General features: G+C 52.0%; 1 protein-coding gene across 4 annotated transcripts in view; it reads right to left on the reverse strand.

Annotated features, from left to right (window-relative positions):
• Positions 1 to 1,390: 1,390 nt before the first annotated feature.
• Positions 1,391 to 12,528, reverse strand: part of ZNF395 (zinc finger protein 395) — a 44,458-nt gene continuing 33,320 nt past the window's right edge. For all 4 annotated transcript variants that reach the window (XM_059176690.1, XM_059176675.1, XM_059176667.1 and 1 more), the window contains exons 5-10: positions 9,107 to 9,342; positions 8,542 to 8,642; positions 7,562 to 7,841; positions 6,096 to 6,188; positions 5,180 to 5,283; positions 1,391 to 4,955 (exon numbers count right to left, since the gene is read on the reverse strand). In XM_059176690.1, the coding sequence (XP_059032673.1) occupies positions 4,844 to 4,955; positions 5,180 to 5,283; positions 6,096 to 6,188; positions 7,562 to 7,841; positions 8,542 to 8,642; positions 9,107 to 9,342 (926 nt within the window). In that variant the 3' untranslated portion in view covers positions 1,391 to 4,843. The remainder of the gene's footprint in view (positions 4,956 to 5,179; positions 5,284 to 6,095; positions 6,189 to 7,561; positions 7,842 to 8,541; positions 8,643 to 9,106; positions 9,343 to 12,528) is intronic.

Here is a 12,528-nt window from a genome sequence, read left to right on the forward strand (position 1 = left end):
ACTCAGGAGGGATTTGCATTTTTAACAAGTACCAGGTGATGCAGATCTTGCTGGTTTAGGGCCACTGGGTGGAGACACAAGGAAAGAGGCAGAGCTTAGAAGAGCTTGCTGGTATCATTTTTATCTCCCAACATGTTAAGGTATTGTCAGGCGAAGAAACACACACAGACAGGGTAAGCAAGGAGAGTCAAACGTCTACAGTGTAGACCAAGCGATGGGAAACCAGTAAGGGAGAGTAAGGAGCTCTTCCAGGAAGCTGGGGAGTCCTGATAAGGGGGGTTACTACTGGAACCGAGGGAGAACAGTAGCTCCATCCCCCCACACCGGGCCCTGTGGCCATTCAGACACTGTGTGCTGCAGGAATGGCCTGGAGATGCAATACCCCAACTTCTCTCTCCCCTGGCCCTTCAAACTCCAGTCTGGTCTCACCTGTTGGTCAAACCCAACTGGAAGCTGGCAAGTTTAGAGTGAGTGCATGCAGCCATCAAGGTGAGCCTGGGAGGTGCCAATGCAGCATGTGCAGCCGGAAGTCACCACCAATGTACAGGGGCTTGGGCAAACTGCAGCTCAGTAATGGATTCTACTGGGACTTTTCTGGGCAGTGGTAGGGCAAGGAAAAGGGGGCAGAAAGAAGCCCTCTGCTCTACCACAAGGTAAGGGGGAAAAGGCCAGAAGAGCACCCCCATACCAGGTTTACCAGCTGCTGGGGCTTGAGTGACATAATCCAGCGCTAGGGTCCGGGGGCACATCACTCTCACCGTCAGGCCCTGTTAAGGGTCCCTAGGTCCCACTCCCAGAAACGCTTGGGTCCTGGAAGCTACATACAGCCGTCCCCGTACAGCAAGAATGGGATGTTACTTTCTGCTTCCCACCCAGACCAGCTTTATTTAGCCCTTTGGGCCATCACTGGACACGGGATCGATGAACTTAGGGAGTGCCCCGTGTTGCTCCCTGTGGTTAGAACCCATCCCATAAGCAGAATATGACTTTTTCCAAAGTCATCAACAAGCTCAGGAACACAACACAGCCAAGAACATATTCTCCACTGTCCTGTAGTACAAGCAGTACAGAAAAAGGACTACTGCCTGAGCTTCCAATCTTAGTGCCTTTATTTCCCAGTCTATGACCTTGGGTAAGTTCTTTAGCCTCTGTGCCTTCCTCTTCTCATCTGTAAAATGGAAATAATGGAAGCACCTCTTTCATTGGGCTATTCAGGTAAGCACTTGGTTATTCACACAAGCACTTGGCCTGGTCCCCTCCCTGGTAATGGTCCCTGTTATTGTGAGCTAATGAATGTGTACGCTTGGTCCAAATGCCATCATTTGTTTAACACCAACAGAATTCTTATCCTTTATAGAGGGAGGGGGCAGAGGGACAGGCACACATTAAATCAGACAATGTACCATTTTATTCCTTATAAAATATATTTCATATTGTTGCTGTAAAAACATTACATTTCACATTTTTTAAAAAAATTTTTTTAACAGTAAAAATAATACTTGGAAGACAGCTGGGGGAAAAGGCGCCAATAAGACAAATTCACAGATGGGATTTATCTCCCTCTTCTTTTTTTTTTTCTCTTTTGGCCCCTGGTAAGGTCAGAACCTGGGAGGACCCGAAGGTAACAGGACAGATTTCTTCAAACAAATGAAAGTTTTCCAAATCGAAATTAATAATGTCCTCCAAGGCGTCACGCTACAGGCCTACTACCACAATGTGGATATAGCACAAGAACGCACTCTGAAATTACAAAACTGCTTTCACAGCCAGCTTAAAAGCCACGTAATTAAATCCAAGCTATTTTCCTCACCAGTCAGGCCATGAGCTTTGCCCCTGTGATCTTCACTGGACCACAGACATCGTCCACGGGACTCAGCACTGAATGAGTACAGTGCAGCTTCCGTATCATTAAGGCTGTCCAAAGCAGGCACCACAGACTCCAAAAGTAATTCCAAGAAATACTCGGAAGAGGGGTAACATCCCTGGAATAAATGGTTTCCCCAAATCACTTCTTTGGAAATCAGTCCTGTCAGTTCCAACTGCACATCTGTGGAACCTTCCCTCCTGTCAGAGTCTGCGGCCCCCAGGTGGGCTGGGAAGTAGGGAGAAACACAGAGATGAAGAAAACAGGCATAGTCGCTGATCGGCTCACAAGCCACCCCCAACCTCTGGGAAGAAACAGCTGGGGCAACCCCAAGGACAGACCCCATGCCAAGGACCAACACCACAGCCACAAGATGGAGGAGTGGGAGGACAGAGGCTGGAGGCGGCCACCACCACCGAAAAGGAGAGAGGAGATGACAGGGACAGGAAAGGCTACACCAAAAGAAAACGTTAAAACACAAATATCAAACAAACAAAAAACCCTCAGTTTTTAAACTGTTTCATCCATTTTTTTTCTTTCTCTCTTCCTTTGCTGCCTCGGGTACCCACGTCAGGAGAAGCCTACCTTACTTAGAGGAAATCTTTACATCCAGTTATAGCTCCACGATCCAAACTGAGGGGGAAAAGGAAAACAGCTTTTCTAAAGACTCAGCAAGAGCTGTGATGAAGGACGGGAGGGGGGGGGGGGGCGGGGAGACTGCTCCGGCAGAGTCCTCGAGTGTCAAACGCTCCCTCCCCTCACTGGTAAGATCTGAAGATGGACACCGAGGGGAGGGAATGGAAGCGAGGGGTCAGGACAAGCAACAACCTGCTGTCAGCTTTTAATTCTCAGGGAGGTGGAAAGGACAGGAAGGAGAACCCTGGGCCACCTCTTGCTGGCCTGGTCTCGGGCTTTAGGGATAGATTCCACATACCTTTTTTTTTTTTTTTAAACTAAATTATAAAAACATACCCCATCACCACCAAAGACATCCCATAGATGTCTTTCCCTCCATCACCAAAGCCGGGCCACTCTCACTCATCACACCATCCTGCCTCTAAAGGTTGGCGTGTTTGCTAACACTCAGGGTGTCACAGATTGTCAAGTGCCCGCACAATTCCCAAGGAGCCTCGAAAGCCAGGGAGTTGCACCTGGGAGAAGAGGACAGCCTCATGACACCCAGGGGATGGACGCTGCTGCCGAGCCACGGGACAGGGGCCTTGGTGGGATTCCTGAGCCCCTCACCTCTGGGATGCAGGAGCAGCGCTGATGCCCCGGGGCAGGTGGCACCAGGTGGCCTGCTCTTGCAGGCCTGAGGAACTCCCAAACAAATCTTCAAAGAAAGTGGAACTCCCAAACAAAACGTACCCTCCCCTGAAGGCTAAGCATGTCTGATCTCAATTAAGCACAGGTGGGAGGGCACTGAACTCCTCACCTACATCTCCCTTCACATCAACCAGAATAGCTTTGCTAATTTGCAAACCCCAATGCAGGCTCCTCTCAGTCCCTCAGGGCTCCAGAAACCGCAAGTGCTAAAGCCCAGAAGCTGCTAATCTGACCCCATCTCACCAGAGTTCCTCAGGGCTCCTTCCCTCTCCCCAGTGCAGGCAAGAAATGGTGCTCAGCAGATAACCGGAGGTGGTTACTCGGGATCAAACCTACCTTCCCATCATCACAGGTATTAGAAGGACATAGATAAAAATCCAGAAGCTGCGGTCACTGATGGGAGAGATGTCCTTCCTACTTGTCACTTCACGAGGGAAACTGGATTCTCCTGGAAGAATGATCTGGAACCTGCCAACTCCCTCTCCATCTCTGGGATAAGCCGCCGCCTACCTTTCTAGCTCTTCTGGTCTCTTCCCTCTCCCCCCACACCACCCCTAACCACAGCCTTGGGAGGAAACAGGACAATCCCTGGGAAAACCAGACAGAGGAACCTGTGCAGGGCATGCCAAAGGGGGCCTCCTCCCCCAGCGGAAGGGAACTTTAATCAGATAAAAGGCTCTGAATGCACGGGGCAAAGAACACAAAGTGTTTCAGAGGTGTCATGTCCATAACTGGAGGCAGGAACGTCAAGAGGGAGTTCATTTACTCAGGTAACAGCAGAGGGCATTCACAGATCCTGCAACTCTCCAGCTCTTCCTCAAGGAAAGAGGGGGAAATGGTCAAGGTAGTTAGTGTTTAACTGCCACATTTTCGAAAAGTGAATTCATATAGCCTTTTGGCTCAGCTATCTGGGGACAGTCTTTAAAAACCTACTAGTCTGGGCTTTGAGAAGAAGCCATACAGTATCTGTTGGGAAACAACCCAACAGCTGAGGGACCCCAGGTTCAAATCGTTGTCATCAAGAAAGGGTTTTCCTTTTACTTCCATGGAAGCCACTCGGTGAGAACAGGCTCTCCCTTCTCCCAGATTTGGGGGGAGAAGAGGGGCCGGCTGCACCTTAAAAAGTGCACAGATTCCCCCCCACCCCCATTCTCCCCACCCTACCCATGACAGGTCCTGCTCTTGGACTCATCAGCCAGAACTTTTTTTTAAGACAAGTAAATCCATCTTGCTCACAGTCCCTTCAGGAAGAGTTGAGAAAGCAGAGACTTCACCAACTCAGCAGGAAATGGAATGAGCTGTTCTGTCTTTTGAGACATGCAAACTAATCCCCTAGAGAGAGACGTGGAAAGAAAGGGTAATTAATTCTTTGGTCTCTGGTTCACTGCAGAATACCCTTGGTCAGTTTTGGCTCTCTCCTATTTTGGCGTGGGGGTTATTTTCCTTTCTTCTTTTAAAAACGAAAATGTTCCCAAAAAGGGTGAGGGGGGTGGGAAATGTTTTAACAACTGAACCTTAACCAACAGAGCCCAAACTCCCAATGTCCACTCTTCATCTTTTAGGTTTCCGCCGAGGGCTTGTGACGCAGCTGTCTTTTGTCATCTGGCTGCCATTTGGGGCAGGGCACGAAGAGGACAGGCCGGTGGGACAGGTTCAGTCCAGGAAGCGCTGGCAGGCCTTCTTCCAGCGGCAGGCCGTGCACCACTGGTCCCGGTGCTCGATGCCATACACTTTCCGGCACTTCTTAGCCTCCCCGCGGGCTTTCCTGTCACAAAAGAGTCAGGAGGGTATAGACACGCCCTCCTGGTTAAGACCTGGGGCACAGCTGGAGGAGCAAAAGCCTCACCCCACCCAAGTGCGTCCCTGGGCCACCTCCCCCACTGCAGGGAATAAACCCCGAACCTCAAAGACTCAGGCGGTGGGCTTGCAGCAGGCAGGGTGGGGACGGATGCCAGGAGGGTGGCCTCGGGAGCCAACGGGCTCACTCACCTGGCACTGCTCGGGGCCCGGGGTGGAGAAGTAACAATCAGGTGAGATTTCACTGCCGGTGGTGGCTGCTGGGGCTCGCTGAAGCTTAGCGACCGGCTCCGGACCTGGGCGCAGAAGAGAGAGGCCGTCAGCACAGGCCGGGACAGGAGGGCAGGACTGAAAGGGGAGAGAACCATGCCACTGGGCCATCCGTCACACCTGCCGAGCCCTTCTTGAATGCCTTCTCTGGTAAGATACTCTAGGTGGAGGTGGACAGGGGCCTGGCAGGGAGGAGTGCAGGCAGAGTGAGGGGTGGGCCTTCAAGCCACGCTTTCCACACAGCAGGTGCCTTGGACAGGCAAGTCCCCTGACCTGGCCACCCGGCGGGCTGCTCCTGAGCTGACTTCCATGGAGTCACATGTGGAGAACAAAGGAGGGCCCAGAATGCCTCAAGGGTGGACCTTCAGGCACTCAGGTTCCACAGTGTCTCCTCGGAGACACTGTAGACTACGACCCACCAGGGGTGGCTCAGAAGGACTTCGGGTTGATTTTAATTCAGCAACCTAAGGCCATGGCCCACCGCATGCAGGGCCCCAACGAGCTCCCATCTTCTGTCTTGCCTACCCTCATCCTCTCCAGCTTCTCCACATTCTCTACCTCCTTCTCCTCTGCCCACTAAAACCTTAACACGCACCCACAGATTCCCAAGGTTCAGCAGGGCACTGACCCCAGACTGCTTAATCTGGGTTCTCTGCACACACCCGCCTTGCGCCTCCTAAGAGGGGCTGTGAGCCACTGGGGAGTGCAAAGCAAGGGGAGAGTGCATGAAGGCCTTCAAGAAGTTTGGGTGCTGGAGGCTCATGGTGGAGGGAATGGCCTCAGGCTTGCTCTGGGGTCCCCAGGGGGTGCCCATGGGCTCAGAGACAAGCATACTCACCGGAGAGAGGGAGGAGGCCGTGGAGGGAGCGGCAGCCCAGCTAATACTGGTGTAGATGTGTGGCGACACAGGGATCTGGAAGGACGGCAGGGCCTATTGGAGACAAGAACGGGTCAGGCTTGGGCCACCTGGGCAGAGCTCGAGTCCACCTGCACTCCCTGTAACCTCCCGGGCCACAGCAGAGCATGGGCCTCCAAGCGGACAATACCAGGATGCACCTTGAACCCTCTGCCCAAGAAACAGGGAGAGCGCGCGCGCAACAAGCCCAAGTCTGCGAGCTATTCTCCTTAGTCCCAGGCTCCAAGTGTTTTGTTGGACTTGTTCTCTCAGAGTGGGTCTTTGTCCAGCCTCGGATTGAATCATCAGCGTGAACTAGCGTCTCCGCCTGCTCACCTCTCAAGAACATGGTACAGGCAGGCGCCCAGAAGAAGTCCGCACGCCTCCTGACTCCATGTGGTAGTGCCACACTAAGCTTATGGTGTCCCTGGGCAGCCACTGGAAGGAGCAACACGCTGCCAGGCGCCCAGGTTTAGGTCTGCTCGTAAAAGCCCCAGCCACCCTCTCAAGGTCCCAGCTCGACGGTCAGCCAGCTGTGCAAAGGGCCCCCTGACCTTGGCCACATGTGAACTAGCCCAGCAGCCACTCGTTCTAATGAGGAGAGCTGGCCCATCGTGTAAAGGCTTTCTGATTGAAAGCATGGCTTTTTAACTACTAACTTGTAAGTCAGCCTAGAGTCTGATAAAACCAAGCTGTAGGCAGAAAAGAATTTTTTTAGTGGCACAAAGCAAGCTGTGCATTCACCTAGTACCAGCTATGTGTTGTAAAGGTCACCATACGTGTCACCTCTCTGTGACAACGTGCCCACCCACATAGGCACAACAGCTTGGTTCTTCCTGAACCCAGGAATCTCTCCTGCCTCTCATAAGGTACTCTATTTATTATAATTAATTAGACTTATAATTTCTCTCTCCCGCTAAACCATGCACTTCACAAGGTCTGGGACAATGTTATTCTTTTTGAAAAACTAAGCCCAATGCTTGACACACAGCAGGTATTCAAAAAAAAAAAAAAATGGAATCCAGACCGTTTGTTAACATCATGCCATTTTAGGAGCTAGGGATTTACTACGGGAAGTCCAACTACATGACTCCATCCCCTTGTATAACTAGTGATATAACAACTCCCCAATTCAAGTCCATCGACCTGGCTACTCAGGCATTCAGCCAGATTTCGGGTCATAGTCACGAGAGCCACCAATGGAGAGCTCTGGAATTCCCACATTTACTGAGTGTGAAGTCATTTTCCTTTGCTTCTTTGTAGTAGCTAGAGATTGGCCATTTAGACAAAGGCCTCTGCCTTCGACCCTGGTGGTCAGTGTTCTGTGATCAGACTGGCCAGTGACAGGTCAGACACAGAACAGCTTCCCAGCCACGAGGCCGAGCTCCCCGTGTGCCCCAGCCCCACACCTGGTACGCATGGTCAGCCTGAATGTGCCAGAAGGAGCCAGGAGCTGACTTGCTGAGAGCACCAGAGGGCAGGTAAGACTCCAGGCCTGGGTGTTCTGGGCCTGAGGACTGGGTTTTTACAGGAGGTGGTGGAAGGAGTGCGAGGGGTGGGCTGGTCATGCCAGGGGTGGGAGCTGGCTCGGCTGTGGTGGCACCAGCAGCAGCAGCTTCCTCCTTCATCTGCACCTCTGTGTAGTAGAAATCTTCCTCCCGCTTGAACTGGTCTGAGTCCACGGTGTCTCTGTGAGGGAGGGAGACATGGGGATGGTCACTTCAGACACAGCAGCCCAAGAGGGAGGAATGCCTGCTCAGGCAGACCCAACCAAGTCAGGGAAGGAGCCCCACTGCTGATGGGGCATCCCAGAGGAGTGCGTCCTGTTCTTCCTGACACATAAGGCTCCCCCTCTTGCAGAACACGTAGACACCTCTCGTCCTGCAACAGTCAGTCATCTGGCTCTGCCAGGGGCCTCTCTGGGCCCCTGGCCCCTGCATGTGGTCACACTCTGTCCTCAAAGGAAGGGCTATGGGTCTGCTTCCACTGCTATGAGCAGGCCAGGCTTCTGAAAGTCAGAGCTAAGGGAACCCCGGCTCCCTGGCGGGAAGCAGTTGTGGAGCCCACAGTGAAGTCTCACCAAATTACCCAATCTCTACCCAGACCTAAAACTGCCTGCTTCCTAAGGTGAGGCAGGAAGACACGTCCACGAGATGGACAGAGCTCCCTCCCCAGAAGAGCATCACCATTCACTGTGAGAGGAGGGCCTTTCCTTCCCGGCCAAGATCTCTTTCCATCAGGCTATTCTGCCAGACAGAAGGGCGAGGTACAGGCACCAGGTGCTGTTCTCAGCAATGGTCTTGGAACTGTTATTGGCTGTGGGTCATGGGGAACTGGAAAGGCAGAGGAATCCCTGAGTGCGTCCCCAAGCAAGCAGGCCAACACCTACCCCAGGTGGAGGGCCTTGACATGTCGTTTGATGCCCACGATCGAGCGCAGAACTTTGCCACAGTTTGGCCATAGGCACTTGTACATCACCTTCACGGAGTTCTAGGAGAAAGGGAGATGGGAGCGTCGGGAGAGGCCCCTCATCCTCAGCCTGTGGGGATGTCGGCCGCCCTCAAACAGAACCCAGCAAAAGGCTTTAGGGAAGGGATTCTCTGGTACCAGAGACCGGACAGGCAGAGGCAGACAGCCAGGAGGCAGTAGATGGTCCTGGGGTCAGCAGCAGCACTGAGTCTGGGGGGTTGGGGGGTAGGTAGTGACAGTAAGACCCCCACTAGTGACCCGGCACACAAGTCCTGTAGGAGGGCCACGTACAAGGCAGGGATCACAGCAGGGGTGAGAAGGGGTAGGTGTGAAATAGGAGGAGTGTGGCCCTGCGGGCATCACAAGGGAACACAGGAGCAAAGGGAAATGAAAAGGGGCCTGCGCCTGAGACCGGAGGACCTGTGGGGCCCCGCCCCTCCACAGCCAGCCCCCAGCTGCGGTCTGCCCCACGCCCCACCACATACCTTTCTTTTGCGTGGAGCCGGTTCATCCAACAGGAAAGCATCCGGGTCAGTCTCAAACCCATTATCAGTCTGGGGAGAACCAAAGGCATCCCCCAAATACTTGGGGCTGGCCTGGGGGTGGGGAGGCGAGGGAGTAGAAATGCCACTGCCAGCGCTCCAGTGCCCACTGGTGGTGCTGCTGCCGCTGTCAGACACATCGCCACTCTCCTTCCACGGGTCACCGGCAGCTCGCGCAGCTGACCAGAGAGAAGACAGACGGCGGTCACTCGTGATGCCCGGGCCGGGCCTCTGGCCCAGTTCTGTCTATGCCAGATTCCAACCAACAGCCCGTGTCGGAGACCATGAAATTCGAGTCTGGAGTCTGGGTTCCTGAATCCAATTCCAGGCTCTGGCTCTGCCACTCCATGGGGGACAGAGGGGATCCCCCAAAACCTCTCTTTTCTGAGCTTCCATGAAGTTGCCCTGTTCTGTTGCTAGTGTCCATTTCCTACCCAAGCCACACTGGTAATCATTAACCAACAGACACACAGCAACTTTGTTTTACAGATTATTAATAGAAAGATCTAATTAAAATGTCTCACTTTGTATGTGTAAAAAAAAAAAAGAAAGAAAGAAAAACAAGCAGGGGAGGAGCAGGAGCTGGGGTGTGGGGAGGGAAATGCCCTCCTGCACTAGGGCCTAGAAGGGTAGGTGACAACTTGCACAGACAAGTGTCCCTCGTCTCCCTGGGGACCCTTTCCCAGCAGCAGAGTCAGATGGAAAGGCCGACTTGAGGGCTCCTTGGCCAGGCTTTCTGGAAAAGCACCTTTTGATTATGAAAATCCAGGCAAGGACATCAAAACCTGCATGTGGAAGACAATCCTGCCAGCTCTTAGAACCACAGAAGTTCGACATTTACCAAAGGTGGCCACAGCCCTGGGACTCCCCTGCTCACCGGTAAATCCCACAGCTGGAGAAGGGAAAACCAACTCTGAGAGTAACTCAGAATGATCACCAACTCACAGGGAGGCCCTTCCAGCCCACACAACCCCTGCATCTGCCGACCTGCTCCCAGCACTGAGTCTGCCTAGGGACACAGGCGAAATTCTCAGCCTCTACATGGCCTGGAAATCACAAGAGAAGCAGGGGAAAGGCTGGAAAGGCTGTGACATGTGTAGGTACACAGGCCACGTCCCCCAAAGCCCCAGCTGCCAACACAGGCAGGTGTCCTACGGAGCTGCCCAACCTTGGGCTCTGAGATCAACTACCACACCTCCTGGGGCCAGGTCAAAAATCCTACTGCTCTTCGCTCATCCTGCTCCAGATTCTCAAAGGCTTGTAGGCTCATCCAGACATCTGAAATAGACTCTCAGCATTATGTGTTTCCAATACAGGCTCTCCTCCATGTAAGAAGAATCCCACCCAAACAGAATGGGAGGAGGAACTCTTCCTTCCCTAAGTATTGCTGTTAAATCGCAAAGCTAGGACTTCTTAACCCCGGTTTCAACACATACACGTAAGGGCTTAGCACAGAGTAGACCTTCAGGGCGCCTGGGTGGCAATCCATTAAGTGTCTGACTCTCGGTTTCGGCTTAGGTCATGATCTCAGGTTTCAGGGATCAAGCCCCACATCGGGCTTCAGGCTCAACAGGGAGTCTGCCTGAGATTCTCTGTCTCCCTCTTCCTTAGCCCCTCCCCACCCCCAAGCTCACTCTCTTTCTCGCTCTGTAAAATAAGTAAATCATAAGGCAAAGAAAAAAAACAGGGTAGCCCTCTGGGGAAGAACTCAGGAGCCACCATCAGGCCAATGGGTCCAGGGCCCACACATATCTACTCAGGAAACCTACGAAGGAAAGAAGGGTCAGGGAGTGGAACACTACGTTAGGTGAGATCAGAGCTCTAGCGAGAAAGGGTAGGTCCAACAGCCGCCAGCCACACAATACAGCTGCCTTCCCCAGAGGAATCATTCCAATGGCTCAAATGCTGAAAACTGGCCAACTGACTTACAAGGGAAGAAAAATAAAAAACAAAACATTTAATATCATAAATTGATCTATAAGTTGTAAGACAAACAGAAATGACTCTTCTATCGATCAGTAAGATCTTCTAGGGCAAGGTTAACAGAATATTCTATCCCATAAAAACAAAGTGCTCTGCCGCAAATACACAGTGATGAGGGTTTACAGTGAGTTTCTAAGAGAGAGTTGTCATTTCCTTGGTTCTTCACACACACACACACACACAGACAGCTCTAATACAGACAACAGAGAAAATAATACAGACAACAGAGAAAACAGGTGGTTTCTGTGCAAACAGTACCCGTGACCCCAGCAAGGTACAGACCTCACCTTGCAGAAGACAGCAGTATCATTAGCTGCCAAGAAAGCCTTACTTTTCTCCACTAACTTCAACCACAGGATCCAAAATATACTGTCATGGGGAAAAATCTTTAACAGACAATTAAAAATGCTGGTCGAACAGGGACCTAAGAAATGAGGATCAGGTGTATCATCAGTCAGGGGTGCATATGTTGGTGCACCACACACCTTGATGGGACCTGGAGTCACTGATTTTCTTTCCCTTTATGACACTTTCTGACCTTCCTGCAGTTGACAAACCTCCTGGATCTCCTAAGCTTGTACATGTCCTGAACATGTAAAATTGACTCCTTTCCTCCCCATTCTGCTTGTGCAGCAACCAAGCACTAACAGAGCAAGTGTGCAAAGCTGATTTGCGCCACTCGTGCTGGCTGACGGCCACGACTCACTCCGGCAGCCTCAGCACTGACCACAGGCTCCAGATGAAGAATAAGCCAGCCTCGTTGCTCCTTTAAATTTACCTTCATCCAGGGCATTTCCTTATGAGGAACACCTGCAAAGCCCACTTTCCTCCTGGCATGTGCTCCGAGCAAACACGTATGTTCCCCTAAGCTTCTAAGCAGCTCACAATTCAGTTAGATGTCCCCAATGGAGACAAAGTTATTCCCTGGGAGTAAGTTAGGCCAGCCCTATAATGAATTTCGAAAAGAACTTCAGGTTCACTACCGGTCTTGTCAAACGACTAGCATTCAGCAACCCTTCTTCCTCCCGTGTTACCGATAGTGTATTTTAGGCATCAAGGCAGAAGGTTTTCTTTTAATTGAAAAATTTTTTGCTGTGAAGTCATACTATTGCTTTGCATTAAGCAATTCGATTAGTTCGACTTCAGCTCGTGCATTCCGGGTCCTTGGCCTATAGGCCCGCACTGATTTACAAGGCTGAAGTAGGCACTTGGAACAGGGGCGTGAATCTTCTGAGGCCACTAGGGGACCATTTGGTAAGCTTCCCCTTCGTGAACTAAATATTCCTCGACTGGCCTTGTTCAGGCCCCCACCAAAGTGCCTTGCTCACTTACTCCCATAGAAGAACTTACTCGAGCGGCCAGTGTGGCTCAGCCTCGGGCTC

This window comes from Mustela lutreola, chromosome 1 (genome assembly GCF_030435805.1).
Source record: "Mustela lutreola isolate mMusLut2 chromosome 1, mMusLut2.pri, whole genome shotgun sequence".
Taxonomy (NCBI): domain Eukaryota; kingdom Metazoa; phylum Chordata; class Mammalia; order Carnivora; family Mustelidae; genus Mustela; species Mustela lutreola.